Source organism: Musca vetustissima, unplaced genomic scaffold (assembly GCF_032173495.1).
Source record: "Musca vetustissima isolate MV318-11 ecotype Yass unplaced genomic scaffold, APGP_CSIRO_Mvet_v1 utg27337, whole genome shotgun sequence".
Taxonomy (NCBI): domain Eukaryota; kingdom Metazoa; phylum Arthropoda; class Insecta; order Diptera; family Muscidae; genus Musca; species Musca vetustissima.
Genome location: NW_026880262.1, coordinates 91115 through 114395, shown reverse-complemented (window position 1 = coordinate 114395; position 23281 = coordinate 91115). Strand labels below are relative to the sequence as shown.

General features: G+C 34.1%; 1 protein-coding gene across 1 annotated transcript in view; it reads left to right on the top strand.

Moving 5' to 3' along the window:
* Positions 1-15547, top strand: part of LOC133325750 (uncharacterized) — a 32650-nt gene extending 17103 nt beyond the window's left edge. Inside the window, exons 2-7 of the mRNA XM_061534474.1 lie at positions 4226-4273; positions 10221-10497; positions 10666-10693; positions 11321-11405; positions 15020-15244; positions 15320-15547. Of these exons, the coding sequence (XP_061390458.1) occupies positions 4226-4273; positions 10221-10497; positions 10666-10693; positions 11321-11405; positions 15020-15244; positions 15320-15522 (866 nt within the window). The 3' untranslated portion in view covers positions 15523-15547. The remainder of the gene's footprint in view (positions 1-4225; positions 4274-10220; positions 10498-10665; positions 10694-11320; positions 11406-15019; positions 15245-15319) is intronic.
* The last annotated feature ends 7734 nt before the right edge of the window (positions 15548-23281 follow it).

The window sequence follows — 23281 nt, the reverse complement described above, 5'->3', positions numbered from 1 at the left end:
AAGAAGTGGGCTGCAGTAGATTTTCTTTCATTTGTTTACCTATTCACGGCAGTTCGTAATAAAATCAAAATTGTTTCCTATTAAAATGTCCAATAAATGCATGAAGCAGAGTACATAATAAAAAAAAATACTTGGAATGAACTATTTGCTTGCAATTTAGCAGATACATATCATGTATTTAAATGTGATTAGTTTGAGAGGTTAGAAGTAACAATTACTTCTTTTAGAGATATGTATCAACTGTTTTCCGTCGATTTCTTCCTTGACAATTTCAAACACGTATGTATATATTTTAGTTGTTATGTAAGTCATTCAATGTACGGTCATTCCAAATAATTTAGTGGAATGATATGCTTTGATATTCCCAAGGTCAGTATCCGTAAACTCGTCATCGGTCTCCCCCGAAGCTGTTGTTAGTTTCATGGTCTTAGATTTCTTAATATTAAGCTCAAGTCCAAGATTTTGAGCCAGTCTCTTCAGGTCTTCTAATTTTGAGGGCATACCTTTAAGTCGTTTCTGTATTACGGTTACAAGAATTTTGTATATGGTGTTGAAAAGGGTTATTCTTCTCCCTTTCTTCAACGTTGTTCCACCCAAGAAATAGTAACTCAGCCGAGGTCGTTTCACCGTTGAATTTGTTCAAAATTAAGTCTTTTGTTGCTAGGCTTCTGGTACTCCTTCTATTTGTGAGACTATATATTTTCACGTGAAAATGTTGGAAATAATTAAAAATAATTACAAGTCCAAAAAATCACATTTTAGTCAATATTTCAGTCAGACAATCACAAATATTTAGACTAATATAACAATATTAGGACTTTTGATCAGCTCTTCCATTTTGAAGGACCATGTTTCGAAATGATATCTTCCACTTGATCTTTCCATCGAATTCGAGGCCTTCCTCTTCTACGTGAACCATCATTCTCACAACATGACCTATCCGCCGTAGTCGTCTGACTATGTCGATATCCGAGAATATATGGTAAAACTCATGATTCATTCTTTCGGATAATTTTTCTCTCAAACACTCCAAGATCTCTCTCATTTGCTTGCGCAAGTACGCATGCTTCAGATCCATACATCAGCACGAGTAGTATCAGCGCCTTGTAGATAGTAGGTTTGGTTTAGCAAGAGGTAGCCTTTTTTTGAATTGCTTACTCAGCCCATAGTAGGATAGATAGGATTTCAAAGCTAATGTTATAGTTTTTGTTTATGGCGGTACCGAGGTATATAAAACCGTTCACTTTCTCAAAGCTGTAGTTTTCAAGTTCCACAGTTCGTCCGAGTCTACTGGACGTCTTGCGCGTTGATACCATCAGCTTGCAGGAATACCGAAAGTAGACATAGCTTTAAACACCTCTGAGAGATGGAATATGTCGATAACTTTAAAATTGTTGTTAAATATATTTACATACATTTTTAAATGCTGTGTCCCATAAAGGTTCTATCCCATGGAAATTGTATATATAATACAAGACTGGGACGGGATGGCCAACGAAAACCAACAAAAACGTTTTCATAAAATAGAATAAAATTTAATTTAATTAAGGTAAACACAGGCCCAAAATTTCTCTGAAAACATTCTGATTAATAATGGGAAGATGTTTACATAAATAAAACAAACGCTTGACCTATCTACCGACGTGGAAATAGTTAAATCAATGAAATTTGAATACCCATCTTCTTATTCACAAAAAGTTAACTAGAATACGAAATTCAATACATAATATCTGAAGATTATGATTCGTATGAATTAAACAATAGCCATCATATTTATTTACCACCTCCCCCGCGACCTGCTCCATGTCCATGGACAATATCGACCGAATCCGTATGTATAAATACAGTAAATCCAGGGAAATGAAAATAATCTGATAGACATTCATGCATACATACACACTTATATACATTCTATGACTACTCATATTTCGTTCGATATGATTGATTTATTCTTGAGAATGCATTTTCTTTTGTTCACCTTTTTCTTGTTCTTGTCAGTCGTTTTTTATCGTTTCTTCGTACACCAACTACAAAAAGGAAAGCAAAGAGAATATGGAAGAGACGTTCTCACAATAACAAAATTGGTTGGCGTTTGTCATGTCGGTGGTGGCGAAATTGGATTCAAATGACAAAGATTGAAGAATTTTTGAATAGTTACTATCATAGTATCACCATTATCGTTATCCCCATTCTTGTCATCAATGTCGTTGTCCTTCTATCAAGAGAGTAGCGCCAAACCAGCCAAGCAACCAATCAACAAAAAAGAATCTACTGCATATTGTTGGCGACTTAGCAAAGAACCTTCAAGTGTAGCAAAGAATCAAAACTAAGAATGGCAAAAAGGAGGAAAGCACTGATGCTTCTGCTGCACTCAAGCTGATGTCGCTGCTAAATTCCAAGGATAAGGGGAATAACAACATCATCAGCATCGGTGGCTTCAACTAAATCTAAACAGGCAGCCATGCAAACAGTAGTAATGCCACCAATCAAGTCGAAATCATTGTCTTGGCTTGATTACACATACAAACTCACACACCCGCTTACAAACAATAATATCAGTTCAGATTACTTGACAAAACACTAGCAGCAGCAGCAGCTGATGATGATGATTCACTAGACGAATAATTACACGCCCGCCACACCCATTTTATCTTGGCCGTTCCGGTAAAACGATTGCTGCTGACATCGTATGGAATTTACTTTCTTTCGCCAGCATTTCAAAATCCGCCATTTTGAGACAAAATGAAGGAACGAACGAACGAAAGAACGGGCGATTATTCACTCGATTGAATTTCAAATTTAAATTTCTGATGATATTCTTTCTGTTTTTTGTTTTTCATTTCTTTCGTTGTTGGCTCCTTGAAAAACATAACACAAAATCTAAGGAAGAAGACGAAAAAAAACTTAACGAAATGCTCAGGCAATCTCTTTTATGGGGCAAGAACGGGGGTGGGAAGGTCGGTTCAACAACAACAACAACAACCTCTTCGGTCCACTGAGAAAACTAAATTGGAACAAAATGCTCAATGCCCGCATATGAATTGTATGATCTGAAAATATGTTTCCGTTTTTTTAGGGCGTTACGGTTTGTTGCTCTTCTGCTTAGTTAGCAATTCTGCTAAACTAAAGCAATTACATCCTAATATACATACAAATTAAATTGTGGGGAATATAAAAAAGTTCATTTTAATACACCATTCCCATGTATTTTATGAATAATACCAAATTGACCACAGGACAAATCTTTAATATTTAACTCCCGATTTAGTTGATGAGTATTATGCAAATATATTCAATATTATAATTATTTTCCATAGAATTTGGGTTGAATAAAGTTATTTAAAAACTTTAGCTTTAAACGGCATAGAAAGGCCCTAAAATTTAAAATACAATTCCTCATCGGCTGGGTATCTAGCCTATTGCTTCAACTATATAGTGAACAGAATCCGATTGGCATCGAATTTCTTGTTAGCATTTCTTTCTTTAAGTAAAGTTTATACAGCGGTTTCGCAACATTGAACGCTCATACCGAAGCCAGTTTGTTTTTGAACTACATGTAAAATTTTCGGTAGTTATTGGAAGATTTTTCTCATCGTACATTTATCAGGTATAATATAATTTCTGTTGTTGATTTTAGCTGATAAAAATTATAACTGTTGTGTCTTCCTCTCACATCTAAATGTAAAGAACCCGTCTAAACGTGAAACCAAAACAGAAACCGATTAATTGTTATTTCATTTCATTATATTTTTATGCGCCTAGTTCGGATTTCTTTCACTTTCGATTTTCAAAGGCCATAATAAAACACACACACACACAGACACGTAGTCCACTCTAACGCTATGTTATGTTCACAAAATATAATGGATGAACAGTTCTAATGGCAACCACAGCTACCTTGGCAATAAATAAGAAAAAAGTGCTCAGGATAATTCAGTTTTATCCACAAACAATGCGATGATGGAATGGCTTCAGTCATTTGTTCGATGTTTGTTTATATCATAACCGTTATGTCGCCATCATCCCCTCATCCGACTATTAAACGATTATCTTGGCGTTTAGTACGCAGCTTTTGTTGGTGTTTCTTTATATGACATTATCGGCAGGCATTAACATACACCCATATATCTACACACATAGTCTCCAAAAGATAATCCTCTCAAAGTATTAATACCAGTTTATTATTTCTCTCTTTCTTCTTCTTCTTCTGTTTCTTCTTTTGCAGGTAATGTTGGTAAACAAATCAAAGGAGGATATTTGTTACGTTATAAAAGTAAGTATTCATTCAGAGACTCTCTCGCTCTCATTCACTCTCTCTCCCCCAAACAACAGTAGTAAAATGTACCACTCGCCCATGTATGTATGTAGATGTGTGCCAGTGGCCTTCAAAGCCATAGCATAAATTGTATTAAAAGCCAAAGTAGTAAACTTAAGTAAAAAAGTTAATAACAATAAAAGTAAATCATCTCTCTTAGAGACACACACACACACAAACGAATATGCTACAGTCGCGTTCAGTGTGACCCACTAGAGGGTACAGCTTTTAGAATGTTGTGCCGCCATAGGATGGCAATGGTGGTAACAGATTCCAACAACAACAACGACAGCCACAAGGAGAATGACACATAAAATGACACTTGCAATTCTAACGGCGACCGACATCATATAACACCAACGAGACGACAACAACAAAATCGACATTACTCATGGCCAACGAATTGTTGAAGAATAATTGTTGCCAGATTGAATGGACGTGGATATGCAGCATTCAAATCGGGCTGAGATATATATTATTTCTCAATATATATTTCAGTCAATTGATATCGGGCTCAAATGTTATTTAGAATCCATGTCAAAGTGCAAACGAGGAGTTTATATAACCATAACAACCCCAAATTCGTTTGACAAGTAAGGCGGATATAACTTAAAACCAGTGAGCGGAGCAGTATAGTCGGGCGGGGCCGACCATACGATACCCTACACAAATACCACGGAACTCAAATTTTCTGCGGATGTTTTTTCCGAGCATGGGCAATATTTCGAGATATTTGCACCCTCTTGCCCGATTAGAGGTAAACAGCACCTTTTCCTCACACTCACATATTTTCGAATATTATGAGTATTCAGTACAGCTATTGTCCAGATTCCCTTCGCCGTGGGTTGTGTTGTGATGTTCGGCATTCATTTGTGAAATAAAACAAAAAATTAAGTTTTCGGTCTACTTCATTCCAAAATTATTATCTGATCATCACCGAAAATTATATGCGTTATCCTTGACCATAACTGGAACCTCATGGAATATTTCAAAGCGATCAGCGCTATAGTTCCGCTCTCCAGAGTGACAATGGGTTACTAAATAATATACGAATACGGAGATACCTGTAAATATGTAGGTGTAACTCCCACATCCGAGCACATACAACAATATAATTGGTCTTAATTTAAAGGTTAACCACTCCTCTTGGATATAATATCAACTTCTCGGGCCTATGTCCTTCAGGGGTAAATCTATACGCTATAGAATAAAAATTTTGTCATTTTTCACACAAAAGCCAGGGTCCATTTGACCCGCTAAATATTGACCGATCTTTATCAAAACAGGCATGCTTATTTTTTGGATCGATCCCCTTCTCCATGCAAAATTTCACGATGTTCGGGCCAATTTTGCGGCCTCTGGAGCGACCAGAAAAACCGACAAAAAATTAGTATTTTCTCCATTTCATTTTCTAAATATTAACCGATCTTTCCCAAAAACAATAGGCTTCTTCATGGGCTAGAACCCATCCTACATGCAAAATTTCGTGAAGATTGGTCCATAACTGTGGCCTGTATCGTATTTACAAATTATAATGGACAGACGGACGGACACACATGTCTAGATCGACACAGCTAGTCGAGATATGATCGGTATACTTAAAGGTGGGTCTAGGACCAATATTTCGCGGCGTTGCAAACTCTTGGGGCTGCACAAAGCCATAACACCCTGACAACATAGTTGTGTAGGGTATAAATATTGAAATTGTGTTCTATTCCAAAACATGAATCTATTTACATCCCATTTTATAAATGAAACATCAATTGCTCTATTATACATATGCAATTATCCAATTCAAAAACAAATATTGAAACTGTTTACGTAATTTAAAATCCGGTTGCAGTGTTCACTCAAATGCATTGAGGTGCAGTATCAAATAGGGAAGTCTAATTGTTGCAAATATAATTTTAGAATATGACACAAATTTAAGCCTATTAGCTTCTACATTAAACAATGTGGCAACACTTTTAAACTAGCATTGAACTATCAAAGAGATAAGCTAATAACTAAGAACACACACACACACATACGTATGTATATTGAATTCCATTACTGGTTGTCTCATCCTCATCATCATTGTCGCAACTGCAACTGTACACACAAATATTCGCACAAGTAGATCCACAAACAACATTATGAACTACAAAAAAGTCATAGCCAAAATAATATACGCACATACATACTAACATACACACACACACCCATTAACATAGGATGCTGTTGCTTCCATAGCTAGTTTGGATTGGATCCTCTAGCAACAAACGAGATGATAATGGCATGTGTGTTTGTGTGTGTGTAGGAAGGAGTGAGTAGGCAAAAAACGAAAGTCGTTCTCCATAAGGAGTGAGAACGACTCTGAGCAACACAATGACATTGTTGTTATAATGTGCCAAATCAGCACAAGTGCAATTCACACTTGAATGACACAGCAAAGTTTCGAAAATTTTTAGTGAAAATTTGTGAGAAAACAAAAATAAAGAAATCCTTCAATTTGGTCGAAGAGAGAGAGAGAGATACGATGAAATCGTTTATAGAGCATTAAAGAAAAGAAGGATGCAACCAAAGCTAAAGCACACACAATCAAATGACTAGGCATTACTATAATTGGAGGATACAGATAGATGCCGGAATAATCGACGTTTAAGTTTCACATATTTTTCCGATCTTCGATCAAAAGAATTCACATTTCCATGTCATTCAACTATATGTTCACAAAACTAAAAACAGTGATTATTTATGAGTTGTAATAAACTAAAACATTTATTGACCAACATATCTCAACCAAGACATTAGACCCAATTTGCTCAATGTTGGATTCACGACTATTTGTGTGTTCATATTTGTGTACGATAATCAGATGATATTCAGAATATTAAGTATATCTATACTAATAAATGAGTAAAGTGATTGACTGACTTAACGATTCATCAGCGCCAGGACGTCTGAAGCTAGAGAGTTACTCTTGGTCCAAAGGTGTCAGATAAGGCTTGGTTTTTGGAAATTCGTACTAGAACTGAATGTGGTACCATTTGTTTTTGGCGAACCGGTAGAGCTAGAGTCTTAAATTTGAAATAAGGGTGAGTGTAGAGGGGTTTTTTGGTCATTCGAACTATAAGCATCCGCAAAGTACTAAATTGGGTACAGTTTCGTAGCATGTGAATGGATAGAGCTAACATGAATCGATAGATCTGGTGAAGGGGTGTTCTCATGTATACGAAAATTACTATATGGTACTTTGGTACAAATTTTATTTGGAGGCACGGATGGAGCTCGTACTTATGGGTACTAAATGCTACTAAATTAGGTACAATATGGATTTTGGTGAACCGATAGAGTTCAAACACTGACATTTGGAAAGAAGATTACTGTTGTACAAATGTGTACTAAATTTGGAGTTATTGTTCTCTAGGCTGATTAGCTCTTCTTTCATACGTAGATTTGTGTGGTACGTTATATCCGCGCAGTATTATGCAGATTAACGTATCCTGGATTAAATCTGATTGTTATTATTTGATTACATAATTAATTTTACAATTTCTTTTATTGGAAAACTTGGCATTATTGACCGGGCTAATGCATTTTTGACAGAATAGACATTCAAATTCATAAGATTTCGCAAAAAAAAAATGAAAATGGTAATGACCACTTTTGCAAACATTCCTATTTGTTTGTCAAAATCTCCCCCATGGCACATTAGTCCCTATTTATTTCCATCGTTTTCAAGAAAAAGTCGTTAAAAATCTCTCGGAAAATCCCCATAAATAGAGGGATAAGAGGAAGTGTGCCAATCCCAATATGGGTGTTATATACGCTCACACACACACACTGCCAACTTCATACGCACATTTCGGCATTTGACAGCATGGAATAATCCACGTTTAGTGACACTAAAGTGTTTGACAGTTTCCACCCAGGAGACACTGGATTTTTATTCATTCTTTGAACCGTTTGGCTGTATCTGTATCTAGCTAGTGTATGTAAATGTATGTCTGTTTGTAGCTTCATTAAAATCAAATGTTTCGAAGGATATATTTCTGACGGGTACTCTCCTAACAGGGAGAGAAGATACGGCCAGGAGCGATGGGAATAAAGATAACAATGATAATGACGAACATGAAGCCCAAATTATGAACAGTAACCGCGGTAGCAGTAGCAGCAGCAAGTCCACAATCCACAGACAAATGATGCTGCGGAATTTTACAGTTGTCACATTAAAATTTCATGCGAAAATAAAAAAACAACAGCAAAGCACAAATGACAATCGAGATGTGTGTATGCCAGTTTGATTTACGCAAAATGAGGAAACTTTCTTCAATATCCGAACATTCCTGTTATCAAAACCATAAAAATATTCTCTGGTACACATACACGCATATTTATGTAAATACATACACATATTCGATGTGTATGTATGAATTTTGCGTTTGAAGTATGATGGAGGCTGGTGCCATTACTGTTCCAACCAACATCGTTCGCTTAAATGGAAAAACTTTCATGTTGGAATTGTTTGTTTATGGTCGGGCATTATAAAATATACAATAGTCCCAATACAAATGATCGGCATAATGGTCATGACGATGATGATGACGATGGCGACTACGACGACGAGAAGGACAATCAGAGGATGACTATGATGTGACATGACATGCATGCGCCTCAATGTGTGCCGAACAACACGCTTTGCCTGACTACAAAATGCCAGACCATTGGGAGGCTGTTTCCGTTTCAGGCTTAGTGTTAAAACAGATGGTGCACCTCACAAATAACAAAACCAACAACCAAAAATTTATCGGCCCATGCTCCCGGAGCTGTTATGCCAATTGAAACAATCGACACTATTTGGGTGGCAATATTTTGTTTGGTTATGTTTGCTTTTTGTTGGTGTTTGTGTTTTATTTCACAAATCATTATGTTTTTGTTTTCGTTGTCATCATCAAAATGTGACCGTTAATAAATAATGGTAATTTCTATTGAATTTATGAAACAAACAACAGCAAAAAAAAAACTTGATACGCCATCAACAACATCAGTTGCTGGAATCGAATATACCCATCGGCGTCGTAATGTGAACCAAAATACAAATGACATTTGAAAGTCACTGCGAAAAAAGGTTCTTTCGAAAATATTTTGTTGGAGAAAATTTCCTACGAATTGATTTTCTGGCCAAAATGAGAGTGATGTGAATGATTCAGCGAACAATTGACTGAAATAGATATTGGAAAACATAAGTTGGTTTTATAATTAACCCCAAGTGATAAGCCACGATTTAGTTAGACAAGATACAATTCGGCTACAAAAAATCGAATACTATTGACAATTTGTCCACATGGACAATGTGGAAGCTTTCGGTGAGCATTTCTGCTGAGAAATGTTGCTAAGATTGTAAAAAGATGTAGCCAAAAATAGTTTGACTCCTTGTAAACAAATACAACAATAAATATAACTTCAAATTGGTATCTAGCATCCTAAATGAAAGTTCATAGAATAGGGCTAATAATATGATGCAATATTTCATCATCTATCATTTTGATAATATTCTATTTTATACTTAAATAAAATATAAAATGTCATTTCCATCAACCTGTATGCTGGCGATAATTGAAAATCCATTTGTAAAAAACTCAGTTTATTTTTTTTTTAATTTATCGCAACTGGGTGCACGAATTTTAATTCAATTTTATTTGGATATTCGCCCCCTTCAACTGTTGCGTTCAACTTAAATTATTTATTCACCGATATAGTTTGGCCACAAAATCCATTAAAAACTGAGATTAGATTTATTTATTTTTTTATTGAATTGAATATACGGCGATTGAAATGAACGTAAATTGATGACCTACAATTTGTCTTTTTTCTACTGAAAATTATTATTAAACAAATTATTGAATTTTTAATTTATTTACAGAACAACTTCTTTGGAATCGCTGGGCGGAAGAGTGGGTTGTTCTGTACGATGACTCGACCATGGCTTGGTTTACAGAACCGGGACGTTCATCACCGGCCGGAAAAATTCTTGTCAAAGAAGCACCCGAAATGTTGGCCATAGCACATTGGACTGGCCAGATACCAAGGAGGCCACCACTACCCGAAGGTTGTAGCGTTTCACAGCTGATAGCCTTGGGTTCAAGAAGAAAACGATCCAAGGTCTATTGGATGTTGGCCAAATCCGAACAGGAAGTTAGGTAAAACAAAAACATGTCCATCAATCTATCCATCCACCAGCCATGTAGCCTTTCAATCATTTGCAATGCGGACAACTATTGTTCGATGTTCAACTGTTAACATTTCTTTGTTTTTCATTTATTTTTTTCTCTACATCTATACGATGCTCTGCGCTTCCGTTTCGCCAGTGAATGGATCGATGCCATTACAAAAACAGTGAGTATTAATGTTGGCCACCAAACTATAATCAACATTACAACATGGGCTATTTGCTGGAGGATGGGGATGGTTATCTGCGAGAGTGCCGTCCGTAGAGGATGACGCCTACGCCCGACTAACCCACCAGTCATCCAGCCAGCCATGTTCGTTCATCCTTCCTCTACACATTTTTTATGGTCATAGTCATCATTATTACAAATACCAACACAATCCATTCATGATATGGATGAATGAAGAAGGACGATAAAAACAAAATTGAAGGCAGATTCATCAGCAGCAGCATAGACTACTGGCACAACAAAAACAAAGCTTAAAGAATGAATAAAAACACAATAAAGTTCCATAAAATGAGAAAACAATCTAATTACGTTAGTTGCCTGTTGTCGGTTGCTGTTGTTTCCCGTCATTACCACTCGTCCGGCTACCCATCCATCCATTCGTACACACACCACATCACACCCCAGCCACCATTCATCCTTTATTATTAACATGTATTAGTTTAAATGTATGTGTGTCTTTCCTTTAAGTTTATCATTATTTGTATGTATGTGTGTTTGTCAGCATGTTTATGTGTGTATTTTGTCTGTGTATTTGCTTTAATCTGCTTTCAAATCTCATCCACAGTTGCCACCTCCTCCCCAGATCGAATTGGTCGTCGATAAACCCCATTTAATGAATGTCTTACGCAGACCACTGGTACGCATACGACGTAAGTGTAAATCTTTTATTCCTTCTTTATCCTTGTGTTGTAACACTTTCAATTGTCTCTGAGATAGTGTTGCTATTGTTGTTGTCATCGTCTCTATATTAAGATTTTCAAACGGTTGCATTGGTATTGTTGTGCACCACTATATATATTAACACTTCTACACTCAGCCACACACACATACTTACTCTAGTACAAATACTGTCATGAAACAACACATCCGCTGCAGGACTTGGGTTACGATTTAATTAGAAATCGATTCATTTGAAATGCTAAATATGTAGCGCGTCGTTTCCTCCGCAGATCGAGTATCTATTCGATTGAGTACTTGAGTCATTCAGCCATTGTTGGGATTTAATTGTTCGCAGAATTCTTGAGCTCTTAATAAATGTTTTTGCCACAGTGGCTTCAAATTGAATGATGCAATGGAAATAGATTTTTTTAGGAAGGAATTATTAAAATTGAAAATAATAACTATTAACCTGTGAGATAAATACAGTACTGTATGATTTTTTGCGACACAGAAAAAGGAGAATTTCAAGTATAAAAATACAGTAAAGTACGTTTATATCAAACTAATTATAGAAGAATTGTGTTATATCCAAGATAAGGCAAACCTAGAATTACCAAAACAAATTTATTCAGTTCCGAAATTGGTAGTTTTTGCCAGTATGGCAAAATGTTGTGTACGGCCGTATTACCTAAATACGTCGAATCCATATCTTCAAGCAAATAATACAATCCGCAAAACAAAATTGAAAATTTATTATATTAATCCAAATATTTTTAGTTTCCATTCAAAATTTCATATTTCCAGAATGTTTTGTTTTGGTTTTCAACAAAAGAAAAAAATTAAAAATACGTTCTGTCAAAGTTGAAATTGTTCAACTTGAAATGTTGTACGTTCGACGTATTTCGATAACATTCATATAAATAAATGTGTTCTACTTTTGTGGTGAAAAACGTCGAACGAGCTAGTTTAATTTTAGGTAAGGCTGTCATTGATGAAATGAAATTTTTTGTAAAGGTTGCCAACGTTACGATATAAATTAACTGTTGGTTATAACCAAATTAAGGGGACCCCCCATTCTCGGGGTCAACATTTTTGTTGATATAATTCGAATCTACACTGATTAAAGAATGTCTCTACAAAATTTCAAGTGAAAATTCATATGTTGAATATATCCGATTTAGTGTGTCAGCATCAAGTGTTAAAGGGTTTCTCAAACTTTAAACGCGTTTTTCTCTAAACATTTTTTTGCGAATGGCGGGCACGATAAAAAAACTAATAATCCAATCGGTTCCAAATTTTGCATCGTTTCTCTGGGAGTGTATAGCTCTCGTATGAACTAGGATAAAGCCAATCGGTGAAGATCTTCCTTATTTTTTAATTTGGTTTTTGGTCAAAAATCGGCGATTTTCCAAAAATATTTTTTTCAAAGGTCCACCATTTTGTTAATTTTACAACGAAGTCAATAATCCTAGTTCATACGAGAGCCAGACATGTACTCTTTCTAACACCGTTGGAATTTTCGGATTCCGATGTTCCAGTGAGGAGTTATCATGCCCGCCATCAAAAATAAGGACTTTTCTTTAATTACAAAAAACAACAACAAAACAATAACAAAAATTTTTTGTAAATTATTTTTCTTCTTTTTTAAATCTTCAATTATATATGTGCAAAGTTACAAACCTTAACAAGCATTGGTATTGATTTACCAGCCCATTGAAAATCTTAAAAAATTCAAATCGAGAATGGAATGAAAACTGAAAAAAAAAAATAGTTCGTTTAAAAAAGTTCGATATAAGAGTAAATATTTGTATGAATAATCCGTCCTAAAACTTCGGGACCAGGAAATGTGTTCCCTATAAAGAAAGGTCGTTATAACCGGTGTTCGTTAAAAGCGTACTGGACTTAATATGAACTATAAAAATAACATTTCAGAACGATATGGATTAAGGCATTATTTTAAAAGGAGCATCAGATTTGATCCGAAATAAACTTTTTTTAATATTTATATCACTACAAAAGCTGGCTATATATTTAAATTCTCAGGTCTGATATACGTACAGTCATTGGCATAATTATATTGTCATGAAAATAAATTTTTATTTAATTTTTTATTTTAGGTTGTATTCTTTATGATGTATTCTCTTGTATTCTCTATGAGACTTGTTGTTTTTTAGTAAAGTTGAGATAAAATACATATTTAGGGAATATAACCAAAAAGTAAGTCATTTAAAGTACTATTCTTTTTACATAAAACTATTTCAATGGTATGGTATCCATTGAGCGGCAATTTCTGAAATAATCTCGTCTCGAGTATTAGTGAAACATTTCTCTTTCTTCTTATATAAGCCCATGCATTCGTTACATCAGGACTTTGGTGTGGCCAACTCAGCACATTGAGATCCATTCATTAAAATATTTCTTAATCAGTTTACTCCGATGACAGTGATCATTGTCTTGCTGTAAAATAAAGTGACGCCCTATTCATTTCTGTCCAGAAGGCAATGCGTGATCCTTCAAAATCGATAAATATTAATGGTGGTTTATGTTTCCGACAATTGGTAAAAATTTACCCAAGCCATTACGAGCAACACACCCCACCCCCCCTGAATGAGTCATTTTTGGCGCTCTGAAGCCTTTGTTTTCCATTCATGTTGTGAAGTTGGAAGATTTGTAGTCGAAAGTGCTCTTATCTGTCCAAAAAAACATTTGTCCAGAACTTAACTGGATTGTAACTGGTAACTCCCTTGCAAAGGACAAACGCTTTGATTTTTTTGTTGTGAAATATATGGGATAACTCTGCTTATGTAAGTTTTAAAATTGCTTTCTTTCAAGCGTCGACGGATTGTCCGTTTACTAATTGATTTTGCTAAATTCAAATTCAACTCATCTCAATTTTCGTAGAATCATCTTATCTCCATTGTTGTTTCCTTCCACCAGCCCTTGCCAAATTGTGTACACTATTAGTGTTCCTAAATTTAATTATTTGATAATAAACCATTTGGCGCTATAAATTAAATTCTTGTGCTATATTTATAACACTTTCCCAATATTGTTTATGGGAGAAAGGTTATCCGAAATCTAAAACTACAAAATAAATTGACTTTCACCAAGAGAAGCTTGTGCAATGATTATTTTTAAGATTTATCAATTTACTTATGCCACACTCAATAATGATGTAAATTTGACTTTCGATCCGCAGAAAGAGAATGCATAAAGAATTAGAAGAGATATTTCGATTATTTGTTGTTGACCATTGAATTGGACATAAACATGTTACCGTTAATCAATGCAGTCAAACAAACAAGGTGTCAACAAAAAGAAAAATTGAAATTGTCAAAATATTTATGCTGCACATACAGTTCAACAATGCACAATATACCACATATACAACGATGCACAATTGAAGCGAAATTCGTACTCTCTTATAAATAAATATCCATTACAAAATTATATATCGCAACAGTTAAATTAAGTACCTGTAATCAAGTTGAACATCATTTGAAAGTTATTAATATAGGCTTACAATTATATAAAACATCTACTATAACAGAATAGACCTGTCCCCTTCAAATTAATTCACAAAAATTCCCATTTTTATTTCCAGCTGCCACTTCAAGTGAAGTCAAACAACGCAAAGCATTATCGAACAGCAAATCACGCTCTTTGGCAACGCAACGGGCATTCTACAATCAGAATCCTTTGGTGAAAAGTGATGCGGCTGTGGCCATTTTAAGTAAAAACCCCGATTCAAAAGCTGCTCTAGCTTGCGCACTGCCCTGGGGCCATGGTTGGGGATGGGCGACTCTGCCCAATGGCGTGTGGAGTGGAGGTGAGAATGGATAACGAATTATCGAATTTGTTTCCCAAAACAATTGATTCCGCATTTTTCGATTTCGTTTTTTAGGCCTAACATGGTCTCAGTGCGAGGATACATTCACTTTGCATGCACTGCCAACAACACACTGCACCAATTTGATCGATACCTCTTGCAGTGGCGCCGTCTATCACACCGACATTGGAGGTTTCGATTTTCATTCCTCGACAGTGGAAGATTTGGGAGGGGAAGATTTCGACTACGCCATGGATTGTGGCGATTTTATATTTTAAGAAGCCACACAAAGCTCAAGGACCCCCACCACCACCATTACTTCCCCATAATAGAGTAAAACACAAAGAACAACAACAAAATAAAACCCCTCGAATACGTATGACGTGGTTTTAAGTATTTTTAGCAGAGGAAACCGAAATTTAACAAACCCCACCCTAAACAGAGGCGTTGTTCCACAAAAAAAAACAAGAAGAAGAATAAAGCACGAAAACGCCTCGAACAGCGCGCCTTTTGAGGAAACCCTCTTTTTAACATAAAAAAACGGATAAACGTAACATATAACAAAACAGAAAATATTTAAAAGAAAACGAAATGGAAAAAAATAATAAATTAAATAACAAAGAAATTGAGACAATAGTTATAGAAGCAGTTCACATAAACCGTTCATATGTATGTGTGTTTTGAGTGTCATTTTAAATCCGCATAGATATACAACACCGAAGACTTTGTATTGTATCGGAAACCAAATTCATTCAAACCCAATGTTCACCTAGAATCCTTTATCTGGCCAAATGAATATGTGTGTCTGTATGTCGACAAACCAAAAAAAAAACGAAATGTTAAAAATGAAACCATAGAGAAAATACTGAGCCAACACCTCAAATCCAAAAATTATTACAAAAACTACGAACAACAACAAAAAACTAATGAAAATTATATACGGGTATTTGATTTACTAGAATTTATTTAAAAATCAATAAATCCAAACACACACATACACCCTAACATTACCAATAACATCATAGTAGTCTCATCAATCGTTCAATCCTTTTAAAAGGAAATGGTCAAGGGCTGAGCTCTGATCAGACATCAGCTGAACGATTAAATGGTTGATTAACTGTAGACTGTAGAGCAATTGTTGTTCTAACAGCCAGCTACCACACCCAAAATGAAAAAGGATACGATATCCTTCATTCGGGGCGATTAAATAATGGTGTTTGAATGACAACGACACGATGCTACAGACAAACGTGTTGTAGTAAAGAAAAGGGTATTACTTTTAAACCTTTTTTTTAGTTTTCTAGAGTGTGGGCGAAAATTGAAGTACATATTTCAACATGTGTACATATTACAAACTTGGGGGTCTATGTGTATGCTATAGTCAAATGTGCATACATATTTCAACAATTACTACACCATTCCGCAAAATGATTCCTTAATCGTGGTAAATGTCTCTTATAAAAAATATTTTAACAACGACTTTGATGTAGACTCTTCAATCTAATCACAAATAGCGTAATTTAATTTAAAAAATGGACACAATTCATTGAATTTTAATTGGTTCAAGCATAAATCTACAAAATTCCCTGTGGAAAATGTCGATACTATTGACTTAATCACTTGTACTGCTGACCAAATATACCCCAGACAATGAATTTTATAATGAAATTTCTTAAGGTATCATATGTCGACATTGTATATATCAACTAGTATATTGGTAGGATGGTGTGGAGACATTGGAACCACCAGATACTTAAAAAATACTTTTGCAAAATGTAGGCAGCAATTTCTAAACACTTTACTGGATCTCAGATAAAGGTGGATATGACAATAAACATAACTAGAGAACCTAATTTCTGGCAACAAGTCTAGGTCCTGAGTTAAGATTTTAATGTCATTGAAATCTAGGATACGTCCTGTTACTATGGGTTCTCCGGGCTTGTTGAGAGTTGTTGATCAGATTTATGGACGGATACTCTTGTCTTCAACTTAGTAGTGTCAACTCATATCTTTTGGCATATGTTAGACTTGTCTCCATTACATTTAAGACGGTACACTACGTTGGATTTCTGCTCGTCCTTAATTTTGCTTTTTAATTTACTGAAAAGATTATTCAGAGTGTCCTTTATTTCAAATGCTATGCTATGTTGTCGTGAATGCTCTGAAAATCCCCGTGTATATGTCATGGTTTTGTATATTTTCTCTCTGATTTCGCTTGTCTTCTTCATCCCTTCTTTTCATGCACGTATAGCTAGTTTGTCGGTGATTTTGTCAGGAAAATCATCAGAATATTCTTAATTATATTAATGTTTTTGTTGTGAACGTCTGCATGGCTTTTGTCTAAAACCCTCTGTATGAACTTGGTTGCTGTGTTAATAATATCTCTTCTCGGGCGCTTAGAAGTAAAGTTGATTTGCCAAGTTTGTGATGGGGTCCTATTCTTATAATAAGTAAAACCAGGTATGACAATTGATTGTTGTTTTCAAATTCCATGGTGAATTATATTTGAGAGTTATATGAGTTCAAGATGTCCAGATTATCCTTTACTTCATCTGTTTTCAAATAGTTGAATGATTTAAAAATGTGACACCCTAAGTCACCACCTTGCACCAGACTACCCAAATCTGCCCTACATGCCCTAAATCTAAAACAACTGCAGCGCATATTACTTCCGCGAGTCTCGAAATAACCCCACAACGATTTCAAAAAAGGAATTCGTCTAGAATTCGTAGCATCGTGTAATTATTTGATCTATCAAATCTTTGCATTACTTAATCGCCCTAAAATCCCCATTCACCATCAAAGAAAATAGTTTTGAAACATACGTGAACCACCCTCTCCTCCTTAAATAACACCCCCTTCAACATATATAGAGAACAACAAGAAGAAAAATAAATATTTTAGAAAACTAAAAACAAGGTCGATGTTTTTTAGAACGAAGTGTTATATTACATAAGACAAAACAAAACCGAAAATAAAACAAAAACAAAACAAATAAAGTTATTTTTGAATGAAAATTTAGATGAGTAGGCTATTTAAAAAACACACACAATAAACATAAACTAAAATTAAAAAAAAAAAACAAACATTTAAAATGAATGTGGAATAACAACAAAATAGAAGTTACAATTTTTTGCAATTAATAATAAGACAAACAAAACAAATGTTTCCCGCCCTTCCATTTTTTTGAAACACAGAAAAAAAAGAAAATCCATTAATGAATAGACGTCTGCCAAATTGTAAAAAATTAAAAGAAAACAATTTCTCCCGCCACAAAACCCTCAGTGCAAGGACATTAGAATCTATTCCAATGCAATTTTGTACATTTTTTGTAAGAATTTTTACTCCGGAACAACAAGAACAACAGCAACACAATAGAGCAAATGCAATTTGAAATTGTTGTTCACATTACCTTTTTTGATAAATTTCCAATATTTTTCTATTCAAAAGTTTTTTATATAAACAAATATTCACAATTTAATTAACAACAAACAAACACACACACACAAAGAGAAAATGCAGTATATTAAAAAGAAATTTAAAATAATTAACAAAAAACGAGGACATGCTGGCAATGTTCATATAATAACTCAACACACAGTTGTTAGAAGTAGTATTAAGTTTATAATAAAACCGAAAAATGAGGAAATAACACAAATCTCAAAACTAATGCTTTGAAAATGAAAAAAAAGAAAAACAAAACAAAAATATGAAGCGGGAAGTGTGAAAATAAAGAATTGTTATTTATATTGTTTACTTTTCGTTAAATGTGGATTATTTATTACTTCGAGGTTATGAGCCCTAAAAAATTCAAAACAACTTCAAATTGAATGATACAAGGAGAAGAAGAAAACAAGGGAAGGGAATAAACTCGAGCCTCCCATATGAAGACATAGTTGAACTGAGGTTCCAAATTTGACTCTACAGAGCTTTAAGCTCTCGATCCTCTCTGCCACTTGGCAATGGACTGAAGAGGCATGTGACTTCCTTCTTTCATATATAAACGTCTGCATTATAAAATTAAAAAAAAAAGTAAAACACGCATCAGTAAAAATTTAATTTTGAATGGAGAGAAGTTACGCCATGGGGAATTCTACTTTTATTCTTAAATTGTGAAAAAAGTAAAATGTCAGCGTTTCTTACAAAGAAATGCACTTCATTCAAAATGAGACAAATGTACTCAATTGTAAATTAAAAAAAGCAGGTGTTCATCGAGTTCTACGACCAATACTTCATTTTGCTCCTATGTAATATGGCTTAAAATGTATGAGACCTTTAAAATTTCTTGGACAAAAAAATAAAATGTCAACTTACCACTGTCCACATTGCAATTACAATTGCAGCCAATAAAAACTGTAAAGAAAAGTAAAACAAAATAAATAAAATACACATTTTTGAAAAGCAAACCAGCTAGAAGAAATCAAATATAGAACAGCTTCGGAAATAATTAAGAAATAAAAAAAAACAAAATAAAGATAATATACACATACAAACATATATATTTATTTATATATAAAATTATTTTAGAATCTATTAAGTGTACAAGGAAAAAACAAACAGAAAAGAAAACAAAACAAAAAACATGAGTGTAAATGTACATTTTTCTGTAGACTAAAAAAAGACTTAAGCAATTGTCGCCAGGACGTTAAATATTAAAAAAAAATGAAGAAAAAAAAAACAAACAAAAAAATGAAATTATAGAAATTTATAAATGTCTGTTTAGAAAGCATTAAATGTTGGGCTTTACCGGAAATCGTACTTCACATAAAAAACAACAACAAAATAATATAAACACAGAGGGTAATAATAAATGATAAATAGTTCTGAATAAAACAAAAAAAGAAATAAATCAATACAAATAAAACAAAAATAAAACAATGAAAATTGAAGGATTGTGAAATATTAAAATAAAACTTAAGAAAAAATAATTCAAACTTTAGCCAAATAGACTTAATGAATATTTTATATGTTTTCACAAGAACAAAACAATTAATTAAAACGAAATTACCAACCAACACCCACTAAAAAGAATTGAATAATTATAAACAAAAAGAAAATATTATAACAAAACCTAATCACACAAAACTAATACGCAAACAATTACTCCGACAATCAGTGTTTTCTATTAACCACTAAAACCAACAAAATCAATGGTTTTTTCCAAAAGTAAAATAAAAAAATCATTTTCCTTTTTAATTCCTACGGAAAAATTAATTTGTGTCATCAAAACCCCAAAATCCTAACAAAAAAAAAATTAAAACTAAATACACATATAAATGTGGCTACAAAAACAAGCGAATTCAGAGATCGCTTCACATGAAATTATTACAAAAAAGGCGTAGGGACCAAAAGAAATCGGAACGTGTCAACCGTAAAATGCAATCATTATTTGTACGATTTGATATGTTGGCCATAACAACAAGAACAACAACATTAACAACATTCTGGCCAATCGAATAAACAATTGTTAACAATTATCAATTATAAACCACGCCTACCTAATTAAGATAAACCGAACATTTAAAAGCAAAACAAACTCTAATAAACGATATCGAAAAAAAAACCAAACAAACAAAAAGAGAGAAAAAACAAAAACAATTACCAATAAACAGCCTGCCTTTATTAAATGTGTTCACTGAATGAAAATTAATTAGTTTTCTTCTTTCGATAAAAAAAGGCAACCCTAAAATAAAACACCCCGAGAAGAATATTAAAAAAAAAGTTAGCACATCCTAACACAAAAAAATATTGACATTGAAATCGGAATGTTGTATACAACATTGCACATTTAGATGTCATTCATTTGATTTAATTTTCAGAACACAGGACACGATGTTGACATTCGGAGGACTATTCTTAGTTTATTTTGTTTTAATATCGGAATATAAACCTCGTAAATTCAACCTATTATCTATGCCGATGTTATCCAAATGTTCCCCTTTTTTGTTTTTGGGGCTATTAAAATTGAATATTTCGCTTCGATTTAGAAAAAAGGTCGTGTATTTTCCACAGTGCCATTTCAAATTTCCCACAAGAATAACCAAAACTTTGATTAAAAAAATTATCCTATATCACCCATAAATAAAAATCTGTTTAAATTAGCTGGTTTTAGAACACAAATTTTCAGAACTTTACCGACTTCGATCTGAATCTCTGTACATGCTTACTTACTTAGCTGGTTCGAGACAGAACATTTGTTCCATAAGCCGACTACGTGACTACCTTAAAGTTGTAGTTCTCAAGTTCCACAGCTGATCCGAGTCTATTGGACGTCTTGCGCGTTGATAACATCAGCTTGGTCTTCTCGCCATTTACTGCCAGACCCACTCTGGCAGAATCGTTCTCAATTTGGTATATGGTGGATGTTACCGCTCGCAATGTTCGACCCATTATGTCAATGTTATGGCGTAGACGAGTAACATATGCCGTTTTCTGTATGTCACCAGGTTTCCCTCTTCATCTCTACAGGAGGATGTGACTGCACCAAAGCCTTCGGTTTGGTGTTTTACTTTTAAATTTCCGGAACTTCGTTCTGACTCCAGTACATCTCGATTTGGTCGCGCTCACATTTCCTTGTTCTTTCTTTTGAAAATACGTTTATCCTCTCTCTTTTTCTCCCGCATTGTGTGTTTCTACTATTTGCAGGGTTGGTCTATACGCTGCGTTTTTCACCTCAGTAGCATAACGACAATTGGTGATCGTACCACGGGTTTGTTGATGGTGGTCTTTAGTACCCAAGTGATGCTTTTGCTGCAGTTTATAGGGAGTGGACAATTCTTTGCCATCGTTATTCTATACTATTATCGGGACAAGGAGTGCTTCCGTCAAGCAGATGGATAAGCTGTCAGTCGTTTTCGGATGTTTCTTCATGGAGGTTGAATTTTCCGACGGTGGGGGCCACATGTTTCCGACAGATATACAAATTGTAGTCTGCCCTTTCTGTCGAATTTTCGGAACCTTGGCAAATCGTAACAATACTGTGATAAGAAAATTTGGCAATTTTATGTTAATGTGATCAAACATCAGCATAGATTGGAAATAGTTTGGGCTTCAATTTGTTTTATCGAAGGCCACAACATATATTTTACGTTATACCTGGCGCCATGAAACCATCAAGCGCTTGAGCAACGTAAAAATATTAATAGTAAATTTACTATTACTATTGCCTAAAATATCTTCCAAATATATGATGTTGAGGCGTTCACAAAAATTGAACTGGAAAAAGTGATTCAACAACTGGTTTAAGAGCATTTAAGAGCATATAAATTATCCTGGAGAATACCTTGAAAACAATAAAACAATTTCTAATGACAAATATTCAGTTTTCCTTAGTAAAACTGTATATAACAATAAATTATGGAGTCAAATACGAAGTAAAAATAGATTATGCAAATCTTCGAAGCTATCCTTTCTAAATGATTCGAATTTGAGAGTTCGATTCAAAATTGGTTTGTTCGACTAAGACCAAAGTCTATACTCTAATTTGAAATTTATTGTGTCAATTTACAACCAGCTACATAAAAATCATTACCGAATTCACATAGAATGTCCTGTTGTTTACATAAACCCACTCATGTTCGAGTTAGCACTTTCATTCTGTCCTTATTTCGTTAAGAATTCGCATAGAAACAAAATGTTTGCGTATTAAGAAGAAAAAAAAAACACAAAAATTAAAACAAAATGTGAATAATTTTAAGACGATCCCAAAACACCTTAAAAGAAAATGTATGTATTTATGGGAAAAAAGGAAACTGATAAACCCAAAGCAAAATCAAGAAACCCAAATAAAAATAATAACAGAACGTAGATAGATGTATTCGTAATTTGTAATTCATTTAGAAATTAGGCAACAACAAATAGACATAAAAAACAAAATATTTAAAGAAAACCAAAAAAATAAAAAAACATAAAAAAATAATATGGGTCAAAAGTTCACCACAAATGCATTCACATAGGTCTCCACATGTTTTCGCTTCAAAATATATGCAAAGAGAACAACAACAACAAGACGATCACTAACATCATTATGCAAAATTA